The sequence below is a fragment of the Lutra lutra genome, chromosome 6 (assembly GCF_902655055.1).
Source record: "Lutra lutra chromosome 6, mLutLut1.2, whole genome shotgun sequence".
NCBI lineage: Eukaryota > Metazoa > Chordata > Mammalia > Carnivora > Mustelidae > Lutra > Lutra lutra.
In genome coordinates, this window is record NC_062283.1 from 35,664,045 (window position 1) to 35,678,279 (window position 14,235).

At 38.8% G+C, this 14,235-nt stretch overlaps 1 protein-coding gene across 2 annotated transcripts in view; it reads left to right on the top strand.

The window, feature by feature from the left end:
- The window catches only part of COL12A1 (collagen type XII alpha 1 chain), a 119,238-nt gene that overhangs the window by 67,910 nt on the left and 37,093 nt on the right, over positions 1-14,235 (top strand). For both annotated transcript variants that reach the window (XM_047733615.1, XM_047733616.1), the window contains exons 32-43: positions 954-1,083; positions 1,512-1,651; positions 2,079-2,208; positions 3,525-3,667; positions 4,762-4,891; positions 5,587-5,729; positions 7,444-7,573; positions 9,334-9,453; positions 10,730-10,876; positions 11,620-11,736; positions 11,916-12,062; positions 12,632-12,706. In XM_047733615.1, coding sequence (XP_047589571.1) covers positions 954-1,083; positions 1,512-1,651; positions 2,079-2,208; positions 3,525-3,667; positions 4,762-4,891; positions 5,587-5,729; positions 7,444-7,573; positions 9,334-9,453; positions 10,730-10,876; positions 11,620-11,736; positions 11,916-12,062; positions 12,632-12,706 — 1,552 coding nt within the window. The remainder of the gene's footprint in view (positions 1-953; positions 1,084-1,511; positions 1,652-2,078; positions 2,209-3,524; positions 3,668-4,761; positions 4,892-5,586; positions 5,730-7,443; positions 7,574-9,333; positions 9,454-10,729; positions 10,877-11,619; positions 11,737-11,915; positions 12,063-12,631; positions 12,707-14,235) is intronic.

Here is a 14,235-nt window from a genome sequence, read left to right on the forward strand (position 1 = left end):
GTACAGATATGGATACTTCTCTCTCATAACATCTAATATTCAATTTAATAAAATTAGCCACTGTCGTTAAGTTTGCCTCATACTGAGGATGAGTACAGTGTTTCACTGAGGTTTTCTCTGGCACTCAAAGAGTTGATGGGTGGTAAGTTGGAAACATCTGGACTGTTACTGACATGTCCAGCCATCCAGATGTTCACTCTTTGTGGGCAGGGTGCCATTTTCATATGATTTTAATTAGTATCACATAAGTATTTGAATTCAGTAGACTGTTAACAAATCATACAAATTTTCTTTCAACAAGATAGCTAGATGGCCTTAAGCAGTGAATAAAAAATTTCAAATTCTGTAATTGAAGGAAATTTGAAAATCTTCATACCACAAGGCTGGTATCATAGAGATGGCTGGGAACCCCAGCCCCGAGTGTGGTCTGGCAAACGGTCTAGTCACATAGTTGCACAGCTAATGTTGTTAGAATGGCAGTTTTGGGGGGGAAACATCAAAGTTTTAGATCTTCTGCTGAATCATTTTAATGTGTTCTCTAAAGCAAATAAAAAACCTCTATAAAAAAGTAAAAATAATAGCAAATGATGTGGAGCCTCTAATATTTGGCAATTCTTTGCTATCTTAAAACTCCTTTCTAGCTCACTTATGATTAATGCCTTTTTGGGGAAGAGGTCCATGAAATGTGTTTTGGATGAAATTATGCTGTGCTGGCGGCAAGCAAGTTGGAATATCTTTTTGAGGTCACCAGTTTAAGGCTTAGAATGCCTTTTGTGATTTAAGGTGCATACTTTACATTTAAAATTATACCATAAGTTATATTTTAAATCTTCAGTGTGGTATGTGTTTCCAGATTTTGGCCAGTATCTCAAACAGCTCCCATGTAGAAAGAGCTTTAACAGATCAGTGAGACCGAGAGAACAAGGCTAACACTTACCCTTATCTTTCTCTAGACCACAATTGGGGGGCGGCAGAACAGTGTGGTCCTGCAGAAACTGAAGCCTGATACTCCTTACACCATTACTGTGTCCTCCCTCTATCCTGATGGCGAAGGAGGTCGGATGACAGGGAGAGGCAAGACCAGTAAGTACCAGGCCGTTGTAGCTTCTTTAATAGCGACCACAGAATCCCATCTTTACTTGGAAAAAGTGGGGTGACACGGTTTTGCTAATCAAATTTTAATGCATTTAAAAAATGATATTAATTGCTTTTAATATGCTTGCTCAGAGTTACTGGTCTCTGTTTATGGAGAAAGACAGTTATTACTTTCTAGGATTTTAAAAACAAAAACCAAAACCACCCTGGGACCAAAATATCTCATGGAGAGGAGACATGTACCAGATTACCACAGACATTCTTTTATTTATTCACTACTTCAACGAATATTTGAAGGGGGGGCCAATGTGGGGTCCTTGCCATGTTTGAGGTGCCTTGGAAATATGGAGGAACCTGCATTTTGAGTGTGCTTGGCTGTTAGGATCATAGTGTCATGGGATTTCTGTGCATTACAGAACCTCTGAATACCGTGAGGAACCTCAGAGTGTATGACCCTTCTACCAGCACCTTGAATATTCGCTGGGACCATGCAGAGGGAAACCCTCGTCAGTACAAGCTCTTCTATGCACCAACAGCAGGTGGTCCAGAAGAACTGGTAATTATGTCCTGGAGTGAAAATTCCATGTTTATTTAAACTGTAGCCGAATGATTTAAAAGGCGAGCTAAAAAGGTCAACCAATTTGCTTTAGGGCTGAAAGAGTTGGTATTCATTTACTAGAACCTGATAGAGGCTCATAGATTGTTGCCTTAGTGCCTGGGTGATGGAGGGGAGAATTGAGCTGAGAGAAGTAATCATTTTCCAGAATTTTAAAGGGGGATCTGAGAGTGAGTGTAGGGTTCTAGAGAAGTCTTTTATCACCTCTTGTAAAAGTTCATACAGTGCACATCTTTATATCCCACTATGACAGAACTTGCTTCTTGACTGGGTCTTGAGTTAGCATTTTGAGTATTATATTGGTTGAGGTATTAGTTCTTTTACAAGTTTTTCAAATCAAGTGCTTTGTGTTTATTAAAATCTTTAGGTACCAATCCCTGGGAATACCAATTACGCCATTCTTAGGAATCTGCAGCCGGATACCCCATACACCGTTACGGTAGTTCCTGTTTATACTGAAGGTGATGGAGGACGCACATCGGATACTGGGAGGACATGTAAGTTGAGAAGGAAGAAAAAATTTAGCTTTTTCATTATAAAGGCCACATAGGCCGATTAAGAAAATTTGGAAAATCACAAATGATAAAATAAATATATACCATGGTTTATCTTCCAGACACCACCAACTGTTAACACTTTGATGTCTGAAATAACATATTTATGATGGTATTTTTCTTCTGAAATGACACTATCAGGATTTATGAATGTGCATACGATCATCAGTCTGCTATTTCAATCATTCTTTCACCGATGAAAGTTCGTTTTGCTTTCTTTTGTGCTTTATACATTTGTGTGAAGCAGTGCTTTGCAATTGGCTTTCAGGGTGTGAATTGTTTATTGCATTACATGATTGTGCATTTCTCTGGTTTGCTGATGAAGTGCTTTTGGTCATCAAAATTCTGTGTGCTTTCATTTACTGTCAACATCTTGAGTAACGAGTTTATAGTGGTTTTCTCATTCTTCGTAGTACTGCTTAAGGCTTTTGTGCATATTAATAAAGAATTTCTTTGGCTTTGAAAATATGCTTGCTGATGGCTACAAGGAAGGAAGTATGGGTGGCTTCTTCAGGTAAAAGATCAGTACTCTAGAAAGATGATGTTTTTGGCTCAAGTAGACTTTGGGGTTAATACATGGATTTAATTTGTATATTTTTCTAAGTCCCATGTGGGGCAAGTAATTGAGAACTGAGTGTGTGTTCTATTTCTCCCTCCTTCTCTCTCTCTCTCTCTCTCTTTTCTTCTTTTTTTGGTTTTGCTTTTCTCTCTTTTTCTCCCCCTTTAAAAAAAAAAAACTTACATTTTTTATTGACATAATGTATTATTAGCCCCAGGGGTACAGGTCTGTGAATCACCAGGTTTACATACTTCACAGCACTCACCATAGCACATACCTTCCCCACTGTCCAAAATTCATTGCCTGTCATAGCTGTTGTCATTTCATACTTCAAAGGCAGATATTGCAAAATCTCTTTTCTCTATCTCTGCATTATCTGTGTTGGAAAACCAAAACTTCTTTTCCACTTTCCTGTCCCTTATCCTTTGTCCTTTTATGGCCAACCCAGTACTACTACTTTTACTAGCTTGTTCTTATTGGCACCAACTTTGCTTCCGTATAGACAAAGGCCATAAATGGCTAACCTAGACTAAGTTTGGATCTGGAGAGTTTTAATCTGCTTTTGTTTGTAGATAATTAGAAGTAGAAGGAGGACAGTGTTTTATCCTGTTATAGAGTGTAAGTCCTAGCAAAGTGATCATGAAAACTTGACATATATAAACAGATTTCAGAAAATATGTGTGGGCTTCTCTTTCCCCAGTGGTGAGAGGGCTGGCAAGGAATGTCCATGTGTACAATCCGACGCCAAATAGCCTCGATGTCCGCTGGGACCCCGCGCCTGGGCCTGTGCAGCAGTATCGCGTCATATATTCTCCTGTGGCCGGCACGAGACCCTCAGAGTCTGTAAGTGATTTTGTCCTCTTGGAGTTCAGTCCGAGATCTGTGTAGATTCCCCTGTGACTCTGGCCCTGGCTACTGGGCCAGAACAGTAAGTCAGTTGTCAGTGTGGCCTGTGGTCTCCTGGAAGCATCCTTTCCAGATGAACCTAGTCTTGTTCTTGTGTCTTGTTCGCTGGCCTGTGAGAATGCCACTCACAAATGTGACAATCAGTAATGCTTAGATGGTCGCTCCTATGGATTTAAGGCAGGTGTACTAACTACAGGGGTAGTTGGAAAATATGAATTTTTGGAAAATACAAATTAGCTGTATGAGTTAACAAGCCCAGGAGTAAATGCAAATCACTGATTGACCTTTTCAATATGGGCTTTTGTTGTAACATAGAAATGTCTCCTTTATGAAAACATCTTAACGTTTGCCTTCACTGACCTTACAGATTGTCCAGTTTATTTTCCCTTCCCAGTACTATTCAGTTTTATAAGTAGATCGATAATGTAGAAATCAGGAATTACTAATTTAAATAAGAGTAGACTTAACACACCTCAGGGAAAGTAAATTGATAGACTAATTTATGTCTTTATAAATATGGACAATGGTGGCAAACAAAGATAAACAAATAATTTGCCCATCCCTGTATTTGGCAGGACTTATTCGGACAACATTGCAGTTATCCATTTGTGGAGTGGTTCTCTATTTTAACACAAAATTTCTTCCCTATTAGCCTGTGTGGGGAATCCCTTCTCTTATGTGTGTCTAACATCTGGGATGCTCTGTAGGTAACTACCATGAGCCCTGGATGTTGTATTTGAGAATCTTCACAGTAAACATAAAGGGGAGATATTTGAAGCTACTAAGCGTAGCATAGTAAGTTTATTACCTTAGTGAGTATGAACTCACTTTTTTGCGGGGAGGGGGAATTTCTAAGGAGAAATCGTATCTCATGGTGTGGCTTTGTCAGATCTCATGAGGACGCATAGTAGTGAGCTTCTGACGTGCCTAGGCTCAGCTTTTTATTATAAATGTTATTATGTTGACTAATAGAAGACTTGATAAGCATTTGAGTTGCTGTTGAACAGAATTTGGCATTTCCTCCCCTCCAGATTGTGGTGCCAGGAAACACGCGCACGGTGCACCTGGAGCGGCTGATTCCCGACACACCCTATTCTGTGAACATTGTAGCTCTCTACTCGGATGGAGAGGGGAATCCCAGCCCTGGCCAGGGCCGAACGCGTGAGGCAGAAATCCTTTCCCCACCCCATTCCCTTGTAACTTGGTTGGCAGGGCTTTTCTGAGTGAGTGAGAAGTGGGAGGTGGGTGGTGACTGAATGGTGGTGAGAGCTTTCTCCACCTCTGTACAGGTAAGGGTAGGCCTGGGCATGCGGTTCCGCCTGGGCATCTCCACATTCAAATTCCAGGCTGAGGCTCTGGGCCCGTGACTGCCATAGGTGCTGAGTGAACTGCAGTCGGCCATTTTCTCATCTGGGACTTAAGCTGTAAGGAGGGGCTTTTCTTTTTTGCCCTGCAGTGAGTCTTGTCACCAAGCGGGAACTTTAGAAATGTGAGGGCTGGGTCTCTATGTTTCATTAAACAGGAGGTGGTTATAAATAGTAGTTTAATATAATAGTAGTTTAAAATACTCCCTTTCTCTCCCAGTCTATATATTTAGGCACCTCGCTCAGTGTTACTGAAAGTTCAGCACATAGCCATAGCTCTGAAATGTAGCACTTTGTTTATGGTTTCCCACTGAAACCAGAGGAGGTATATATTTTATCAAAAGGGGGTAAACATCCTAATGAATTTGAAACTCCCACAAGTAACTTCCTTAATCTGACCAGGGGAAAATTCTTTTATATCCCTCCTGCCACCCCCATGTCCACCATGCTCACAGACAGACAACTAACTTGATTGTATTTTTATTTATTTAGTACCACGAAGTGGACCAAGAAATATGAGAGTCTTTGGGGAGACAACCAACAGCCTCTCTGTATCCTGGGATCATGCCGACGGCCCAGTTCAGCAATACAGGATCATTTATTCTCCCACTGTTGGAGATCCCATCGATGAATATGTGAGTCCACTTCTCATTTAGTTGAGCATTTTGTAAACTCTGACCTGGTTGGAAGGTGAAATTAAGGTTTTTAGTTTGGGAGTGTGCTGTGATTACAGTTGAGTAATTGTGGGACAGTCACATTTTATATGACTTCCTCTGACACAATATTGGGAACACCCAAAGGCGTCTATTGTGGTCCCCCACGTTATAGAGAATCAATGTCTTTGGGCCCATTTCTGTTCTAAAGACAGATTGAAAAATTGTCTTATGGCATGAAATGCATATTTCTAGCCACCTAATTTTATTTATAGGAACTAGGTCTAGTGAGACATGATACCTAATATTCTGAGCTACTTAATGCTCAAAAGACGTGACCATCCACATCCTATCTTTCCTTTAAATTTATTTTCACTACAAGATATTCCCTTAAGTATTCAAGCGCTAACTGATGTCTCTTTCCTTTAAATTTAACATTTTTTGTTATTTATATATATAAATAATTATATAAATATTTAACATCATTTATTATGGTTTTGGAATATACATGCTCTCAGATTAGTTTCAAACTTTTTGTGTGTCACACTATTTCTTGAGAACCAGATTTAGGTTTCTTGTAGCTTCCTCATAGGCCTCATCACCCATATCCATTTGTTATCCATGGAAATACCACTCTTTAATAAGTGTAGTGATTAGCTGAGGTGTTATTAGGTCAGCCAAAATTATTGTCAACACAAAATGTTGATAGTAAAGCAGTTAGGTCTGTGGTTTACAACCGTTTTGCCACAGACCCTCTTGGATCATCCCCCCTTTGTCATCTCTACATTATGTTTCATCTATTTGAACTTGATACATTAAGCTTTAATTCAAACCTGCATTTTTACTCATCAGAAACACATGCAATTGTCATTTAGTTCAAAATGAGATAAACAGTTTCACCACACTTATTTTGCCAGAGCAAAGAAGCTGATATTTTAACGTTTATTCAGCTTTGCCATGGGCAAATATTCGACTTCCTCCCACTTTCTGAAAACATTAAAAATATAGTTTCTTCCCCCAATTCACCATTTGTAATCAGGGGACTCTATGCTGGGAATCACTGGTGATAAGTGAGGCACGTTGTTTGTAGAAGTAGAACATAAGGTTGGGAGAGAGATTGAGAGATTTATCTGGTTCACTTTCTCATCATGGAGGTAATTGAACATACTTTCACTTCCTGTTTTTCATCTTTTCCACCTGATTAGTATCAGTCAAGCTGATCTTCCCGAGGGCAGGCTCGGAGTCCGTGTTTGCTCACCAGTGCATTCCCACAGCTCTTACCACGCCTGGCCCACTGTGGCTGCATGGTGCCTATTTGTTGCAGGAATGCATGGAAATGTAACCCACCGATGGGAGATGGAGACAAACGAAGGGCTGCTGCGTGCTGCAGTAGTCGGTAATGTGTGCCCAGCTGTCGTGCGCATTCTTACCTTTCATCCTCCCCATTTCCTCCAGAGATGCTAGGTCACAACGCTGGCAAATGGCTGACCTGGGATTCGAACTCAGATATCTCTGACTCTCAGACCATTCTCATGCACTGCACAGAGACAGTGTAGACCTTGCTGACGTGAGCATTGTACAACAGAAGCAAAGCATGAAGAAACCTTGCTGTTTATAGAAATACATAAAACAGTATTGTTTTTTGTTCTGGAAGGCCTCTGGCTGATAATTCATTTGTAATTTAACTTCCCTACAGACCACAGTCCCAGGCAGAAGGAATAATGTGATGCTGCAGCCGCTACAATCTGATACTCCGTATAAAATTACGGTTATTGCGGTATATGAAGATGGGGATGGCGGCCATCTAACAGGAAATGGAAGAACCAGTAAGTGTCTTATCCCTTTTATAATCTTTAAGTTTTGCCTTTACTAATGCATCCCCTATACGCCATTAATACTGCATTAACATTTACATTAAACCTTGAATTTTGGCAAAAATGACGTGGGAACAGAATTTGTATTTTAACTTTTTAAAAGTCAACTATAAGAAGAAAGAGGAGACAAAAATCTGCATATTCTGCTTTGCTTGAGATAGTTTTATTTCTCCTTTGGAAAACCATTACCTAGTTCTGTTAGTTTATGTAGTATTAGTGAAAGAGGTAGTTGTTAACTCAGCCAATGTATTATCAACAGAAAAACACTATCCTGATAGAATCTTAAGCCATAAATAAAGAAGCAAGGTGATTAAAAATCATCTTCTGTCTTTACAATTTTTTCTATTTTTTCCTATTGTACCAAGTAATTTACAGAAAATTATCGGCATTTAGACCCCTTTCTACCTTACACAGGAGTCATTTTCTTATTGCTTAGAGCAAAGCCTCTCCAAGTTGGTTGCTCATTGAAATCACCAAAAGAGCTTTAAAACATGCTTGTGCCTGGGTACTACCCCCAGAATGCTGATGGAACTGGCCTGAGGTGTAGCGTGGATCTGCTTGCCTTCTAGTGTACAGCCAAGATTGAAAGTCACTGGTTTAGCATAAAGGCAGGGTGGGCTATAGGTCTGAGTTCTGTTACTGGTCAGTATTGGTGCTCCTCTTTCCACTTCACTCTGCAAAAATCCACTTAAGTAAATGGTTTCAGGATCCTTGCTACACTTGGTTGCTCTAACTCTTTTGGTGCTTAAATAATCTTGATATTACAGAATTTGGGAGAGGTGACATTTGAAAGCTCCCAAGAGAAAAGCATGACTAGGGTTGTTTTAACTTAGTCTCTAAAGGCCAGGAAGTTACATATTTATTGATATTTATTGTCTACAGGACGGAGTCAACAGAGACTCAGTTTAGTGATTCAAAATTATTTAAATGGAAGAACATTTCATTTTTCACATTCCTTTAGGTTTTAGAATATATTGTGGTACTTTTCTGGGGGAAACACATGTTTTAGAATTTTGTGCTTATCAAAATATATAAAAATTTTTTTTTTACCAGACTTGACTTTTCTAGGATGTGCCAAAGCCATTTCTAGTTTCTCTTGAAAAAAAAAAAAAAGTTCTTAAGTTGAATTCTTTATTTGTGTGATGCTATAAATAACTCAGGGACGAGTCAGCATGCTGCCTAACATTGGTTTACAAGGGTGTGGGGTTAGAGGCAGTACCTCTGGAGGCTTGAGGATTTGCTCTAGGTTTATGCTGGGGGAGGACAAAAGGGTCCTGGGAATGAGCATCATTTTAGTCACAGCTAGCTGTGTGGTCTTGGGCAAATCAAATCTTATTTATGTGATAAGGTCGTTGGACTAGACAGTTTCTAAATTGCTTTTTGGCTCTAACAATCTATAATCTATAACATGCTAAAAATGGTGTGAGATCTCTTGTAGTTTCTGTAATTCTGCATTATATAACCTAACAGCTCTGGGACTCATCAGTTCCTGAGTCCATTTGAGTTGCTGTTTGAATTTGGAAAACTAGTAAGCTTTCTGTTGAACGTTTCAACACTTTTAGATTGTTTTCTGGATGAGGGTATTGTAAGATTTTATTAAGTTATGCTCATGGGACCACACTATCAGTACTCATAATCAGTGCTCATGAAGTTCTGTGCTCTCCTTGTGTGTCAGCGAAAGGTCAATAACGTGTGCCAATATTTGCTTGCAGTGGGACTGCTTCCACCTCAAAACATACACATCTCTGATGAATGGTACACGAGATTCAGGGTATCCTGGGATCCTTCACCTTCTCCGGTTCTTGGATATAAAATTGTGTATAAGCCAGTGGGTAAGGAATCACCTTTATTATCATAAAAATGCATCGGAGAGCTCTTTGTTTATGAGGGAGCTAATTACAGTCTTTTGATCCATTGTCACATTGAATCCCCTCCCACCAGAGACAATATTTTTGGAAATAATGTTCTAAACCAATAGTCTGAAGTGTCATTGTTACTATGGGTGTAGATGAGACTCCCTTCAAACTGCATGATTAAAAAGTTTGTCCTGGTTCATAAAATTATACTAACGGAATCTGAGTCCAGACATTCTGGATGTTATTATGATTGTGAAATATTGCACATTTAATCAATATAAACTTCTGTATTTTCCCATTGAGTCAAGTTGTTATTCCATTTTGGGCATATGCATTTTAGTTTATTTCTGCTGGGCTTGCTTTCCACTTCCCATTGACATTTACACCTAAATGGATACCACCTTGATTAATTGATTTATTATCTTTGTTTTTTTTTAAGATTTTATTTATTTGACAGTCGGAAATCACAAGTAGGCAGAGAGGCAGGCAGAGGGGGGGGGCAGGCTCCCTGCTGAGCAGGGAGCCTGATGTGGGGCTCGATCCCAGGACCCCGGGATCATGACCTGAGCTGAAGGTAGAGGTTTTAACCCACTGAGCCACCCAGGCGCCCCATCTTTGTTTTTATGTTCTGTCCATATGCTTAGCAAAATGGAGGAAAAATTCTCTTCGTGCCAAATTCACCAGGGTCTCTTCCATGCACCCAGCAAGTGTGTGAGCTAGGAAGAGATAAAGGAGAGATGACAAGAGAGGAAACGTGGGCCTTAAGAGAGATAACTGAAAGAAGGAGGAGGTATTGGTAACTGGGGGGACCTTCAGTAACCGAACTTGAGGCATGAGGACCAGACAGAAGCTCTTAAATCACCACTACGACAGATTGGAAAAAATGTTAATTGAGCACCTACTGTGTGCAAAGCACCATGCTGCCAAAATGGGGCTTAGAGAAGAGGCTTGAAGGTATAGGGTAGTTAATTGTCTGATTGAGTTTATTCATTAAAGGAACATTGATGACATATCTACTACATTCTAGGTACTATGCTACATATATTTTGAGAATAAGAGGTGAAGAATTTGGTCTCTGTTTATAGTTTTGTTTTTCACCATGTAATGGAATGTGTGTTACAGTGAGCAAGTACATAATGGATTGTGGAATTAATGGTGTTCATACTATCATTTGAGTATAACTTACTTGATTTTAAAGAAAATTTGAGACTAGGTGTGGAATATTTCTGTCTTTTTGTGATTGTTATTCAAGGTTCCAATGAGCCCATGGAAGCTTTTGTTGGAGAAATGACATCGTACACGTTACACAATCTCAATCCTAGCACCACCTATGATGTGAATGTTTATGCTCAGTATGATTCTGGACTCAGTGTCCCCCTGATGGATCAAGGCACTACCTGTGAGTCACATATCTTTTTCATGGTTGTAAGAAAAATGTAGTACAAGTTGCAAGGTCAGCCTGTTTCAGTTTTATTTCTTCTTAACATATGCATGTTTCTTCAGCATTAAGTGAGTGGTTCTTTCTTGTCCAGCCAAACAAATATATAAGGAACATAATTAAGTACACAAAAATGTATGTGATGAGGTATTTTTATATCTCATAAGATATTTTGAATGTTGAAAGACAAAAAGTATAGAAATTATGATTTATCCATGAATTATCGTAAAATTAGATTTGGAATGCTATTTGGTTTTTTGACATATGATGTTAAAATCTGTATTACCTAAATACATTGATTCAGTTGAAAGTTTTCATAGAAATGCCACATTTACTGACTCAGCCCAAAGACAGGTTTTGTTGTCAACAAGAACCAAATGACTATTTAAGGACTTAGAAAATAGCTCTTTAGAAACATATCTTATTATTTTACATAAGGCATCTTTGTCATTTATAGTGTCCAGTGGAACTATGTGGAATGTCTTTCCCTTGAAAATTAGTGATAGAAAGAGAGGTCTGTTTTAGCTGTACCACATTTCCATGTATATTTCATATAAGTTTCTTACAAGGAGACATACTAAGAATTTAGGCATTTTTTTTTCAGCCACAGTAGAAGTTCAAAATTGTTATGATTCAGAGTATGCTTTTTTGTTTTTATTTGTGAAGTAAATCTATTTCTTTTTTTTTTTTTCTTTATGTTGTAGTGTATTTAAATGTGACAGATCTGAAAACTTACCAGGTTGGATGGGATACATTCTGTGTTAGATGGTCTCCTCACCGGGCAGCCACCTCCTACAGGCTAAAACTAAGCCCTGCTGATGGTACGTGTGCCAAAAAAATAAAAAATCGAATAATAATAATAATAATAATAATAAAAATAAAAGAACTGGAGCACATAGTAATAACATTTTAGGCTTCAGGAAAAGAGATGAAATGATATATAAAAATGTCTTTAGATATAACTGATGGTGACGCTGGTATTTCCTTTTGTCATAATCAGGAACCAGAGGACAAGAAATCACAGTGCGTGGATCAGAAACCAGTCACTGCTTCACCGGTCTTTCACCAGACGCTGATTATGGCGTCACTGTTTTTGTGCAGACACCGAATCTCGAGGGACCGGGAGTCTCTGTCAAAGAACATACCAGTAAGTTTTTGAGGAATCTGAAAGTCTCTGTAAGGCTTCCGAATAGAATGTTCTAGGTGAGGGAGACTTAAGTGACTCCTGCTTAGCCACCTTTCCCTATGGGCCACAGTAATGATTATAAAGATGGCAGATTTATGAAGAAGGAATCTGTGGCTGGTTCAGGACCTTTCTCTTTAACAAATCCATGTTTTCCCTGTTACAGAGTTGGTGTTATTTTAAGGATAAGGCTACAGGAGGGCGATGTGGTTCTAGCTGGCATTGAGAAGCAGAATATGCACCAATAGTAGTGACTTTTACTCATTGACCCTATTCAAAGGCCTTCCATGTGTCCTTTGAGTCGTGGTTTTGCTTTCTGCAGCTGTAGTCAGTGTTGGAATGACTACCAATGTTACCAAATTTGGATAAAATAGAATTTCCAGTCTATTAGTGTCAATGAGACTTGGTCTGCTATCTAGGACTTAAATTGCTCTTAAAATGTGATATGTGATATGGAATTTGTACAGGTTATGTTCTTCTAATTATCCTTCTATGTTCTTCTAATTATCCTTCTAATTTTTTTAAAATTCTAGCTGTAAAACCAACAGAAGCCCCTACGGAGCCACCCACGCCTCCTCCCCCTCCCACAATTCCACCTGCCCGGGATGGTAAGTGGCAGTACATTCGGCTGATAGGATTTATAGCCTTCTTATTTATGGAGCCTATACATGATTTCCAATTGATATAGGGTATTTCTGATTTACTATTCTTGCTGAAGAGTTTTTAGATTAAAAAAAAGATTATCAGTAATTGTTCTTCTCCTCCCTCAGGCCCATTTTGGTGTTTATGAAATCAGTCATAAACTATATCTCTTCAGTTGGAACCATTTCCTTAGTTTTGCAGATTAATGTGTAGTGATACTTTGAGTCCGCAGTCACATGATGGGCATTTCTTTCTCCTGATGCACTGTGAACTGTTTTGGTTGTATCTTCAACCTACCCCTGGGGCCTTTGGCTTTGGAATTCCTGGCTTCTGCCCTGGATTGCACAAAGCTAAAAAATGCTCATTCACTGAAGTTTGCACTTTAGTCACTTGCAGTGAACTGGCAAAAAGACATGCTGAGCTAATAAGTCTGGTCTCTCAGTAATTTGGGGGCAATTCTCAGTGTTTTATCAGATTAAGTTTAAGCTGATTAACTACTGGTTTGCTCTTTGCCCACATTCTGTTTTCAGCATTTAGTTGAAGGAACTTCATATTTTTAAAGTATTTTTCTTTAGTCTTTTAAGGTTCTAGAAAGCTATAACTTTATTAAGCCTATTAAATAAATAAAATTAAAAAACAAAAGTATTCTTGTAGGATAAAATAATATACAGGGCAAATGTATTATTATTATTATAAGGTAAAATAATAATGGGTTTCTTTAAATTAGACTATTGAAAGAAATTCAGTAAATAAACTTGGCTTAAAAATGTTAATTTTTATTTTTCTTAATAGACTCTACTTCTTAAAGCAGTCTTAGATTCATAGCACAACTGAGCTGAAACTACATGGAGTCACATATGTATCCTTGTGGGCCCCCCTCCCCAGCCCCATCACTCAGCCATCCCCAGTATCAACATCCAGCACCAAAATGGTGCATTTGTTACAATCCATGAGCCTACACCAATACATCATTTTCATCCAAAGTCCACAGTTTACATTAGGGTTTACTGTTGCTGCTGTATAGTGTACATGTTAAGTTTTTATATACTAAAATTTCAATTTTTTTAACCCTCCAAGTCTAAAAATTCAAATCAAAGACATTATTTTATCCCTTCCCTTTCTTCCCTCTGTATAATTTTAGTGACTTAATTTCAAATGAAAAGACACTATTTGCACCAAATTTTTGATAATTACATACAAAATCTCCAGGCCCACTGATGGCTGTTCTTAAATTCTGAACATTGTTGCTTTTCATTTGATTTCCTCCTCACCCATTGTTTGAAGCCACTTGAATAGTTCTGCGAGGAAAGAGCCTATATTTGCATAATGTATCCAAACAGATAGAGTAATTCCAGAGCAGAGGTTGAGGGCTAGTTAGACTAGAGTTTCTCAACCGTTATTATGCATGTGATTTGTCCAGGCATCTTGTTGCTAATCTGAACCAGGAGGTCTGGGGTAGTGCCCAGGATCCTGCATTTCTAGGAAGCTCCCAGGA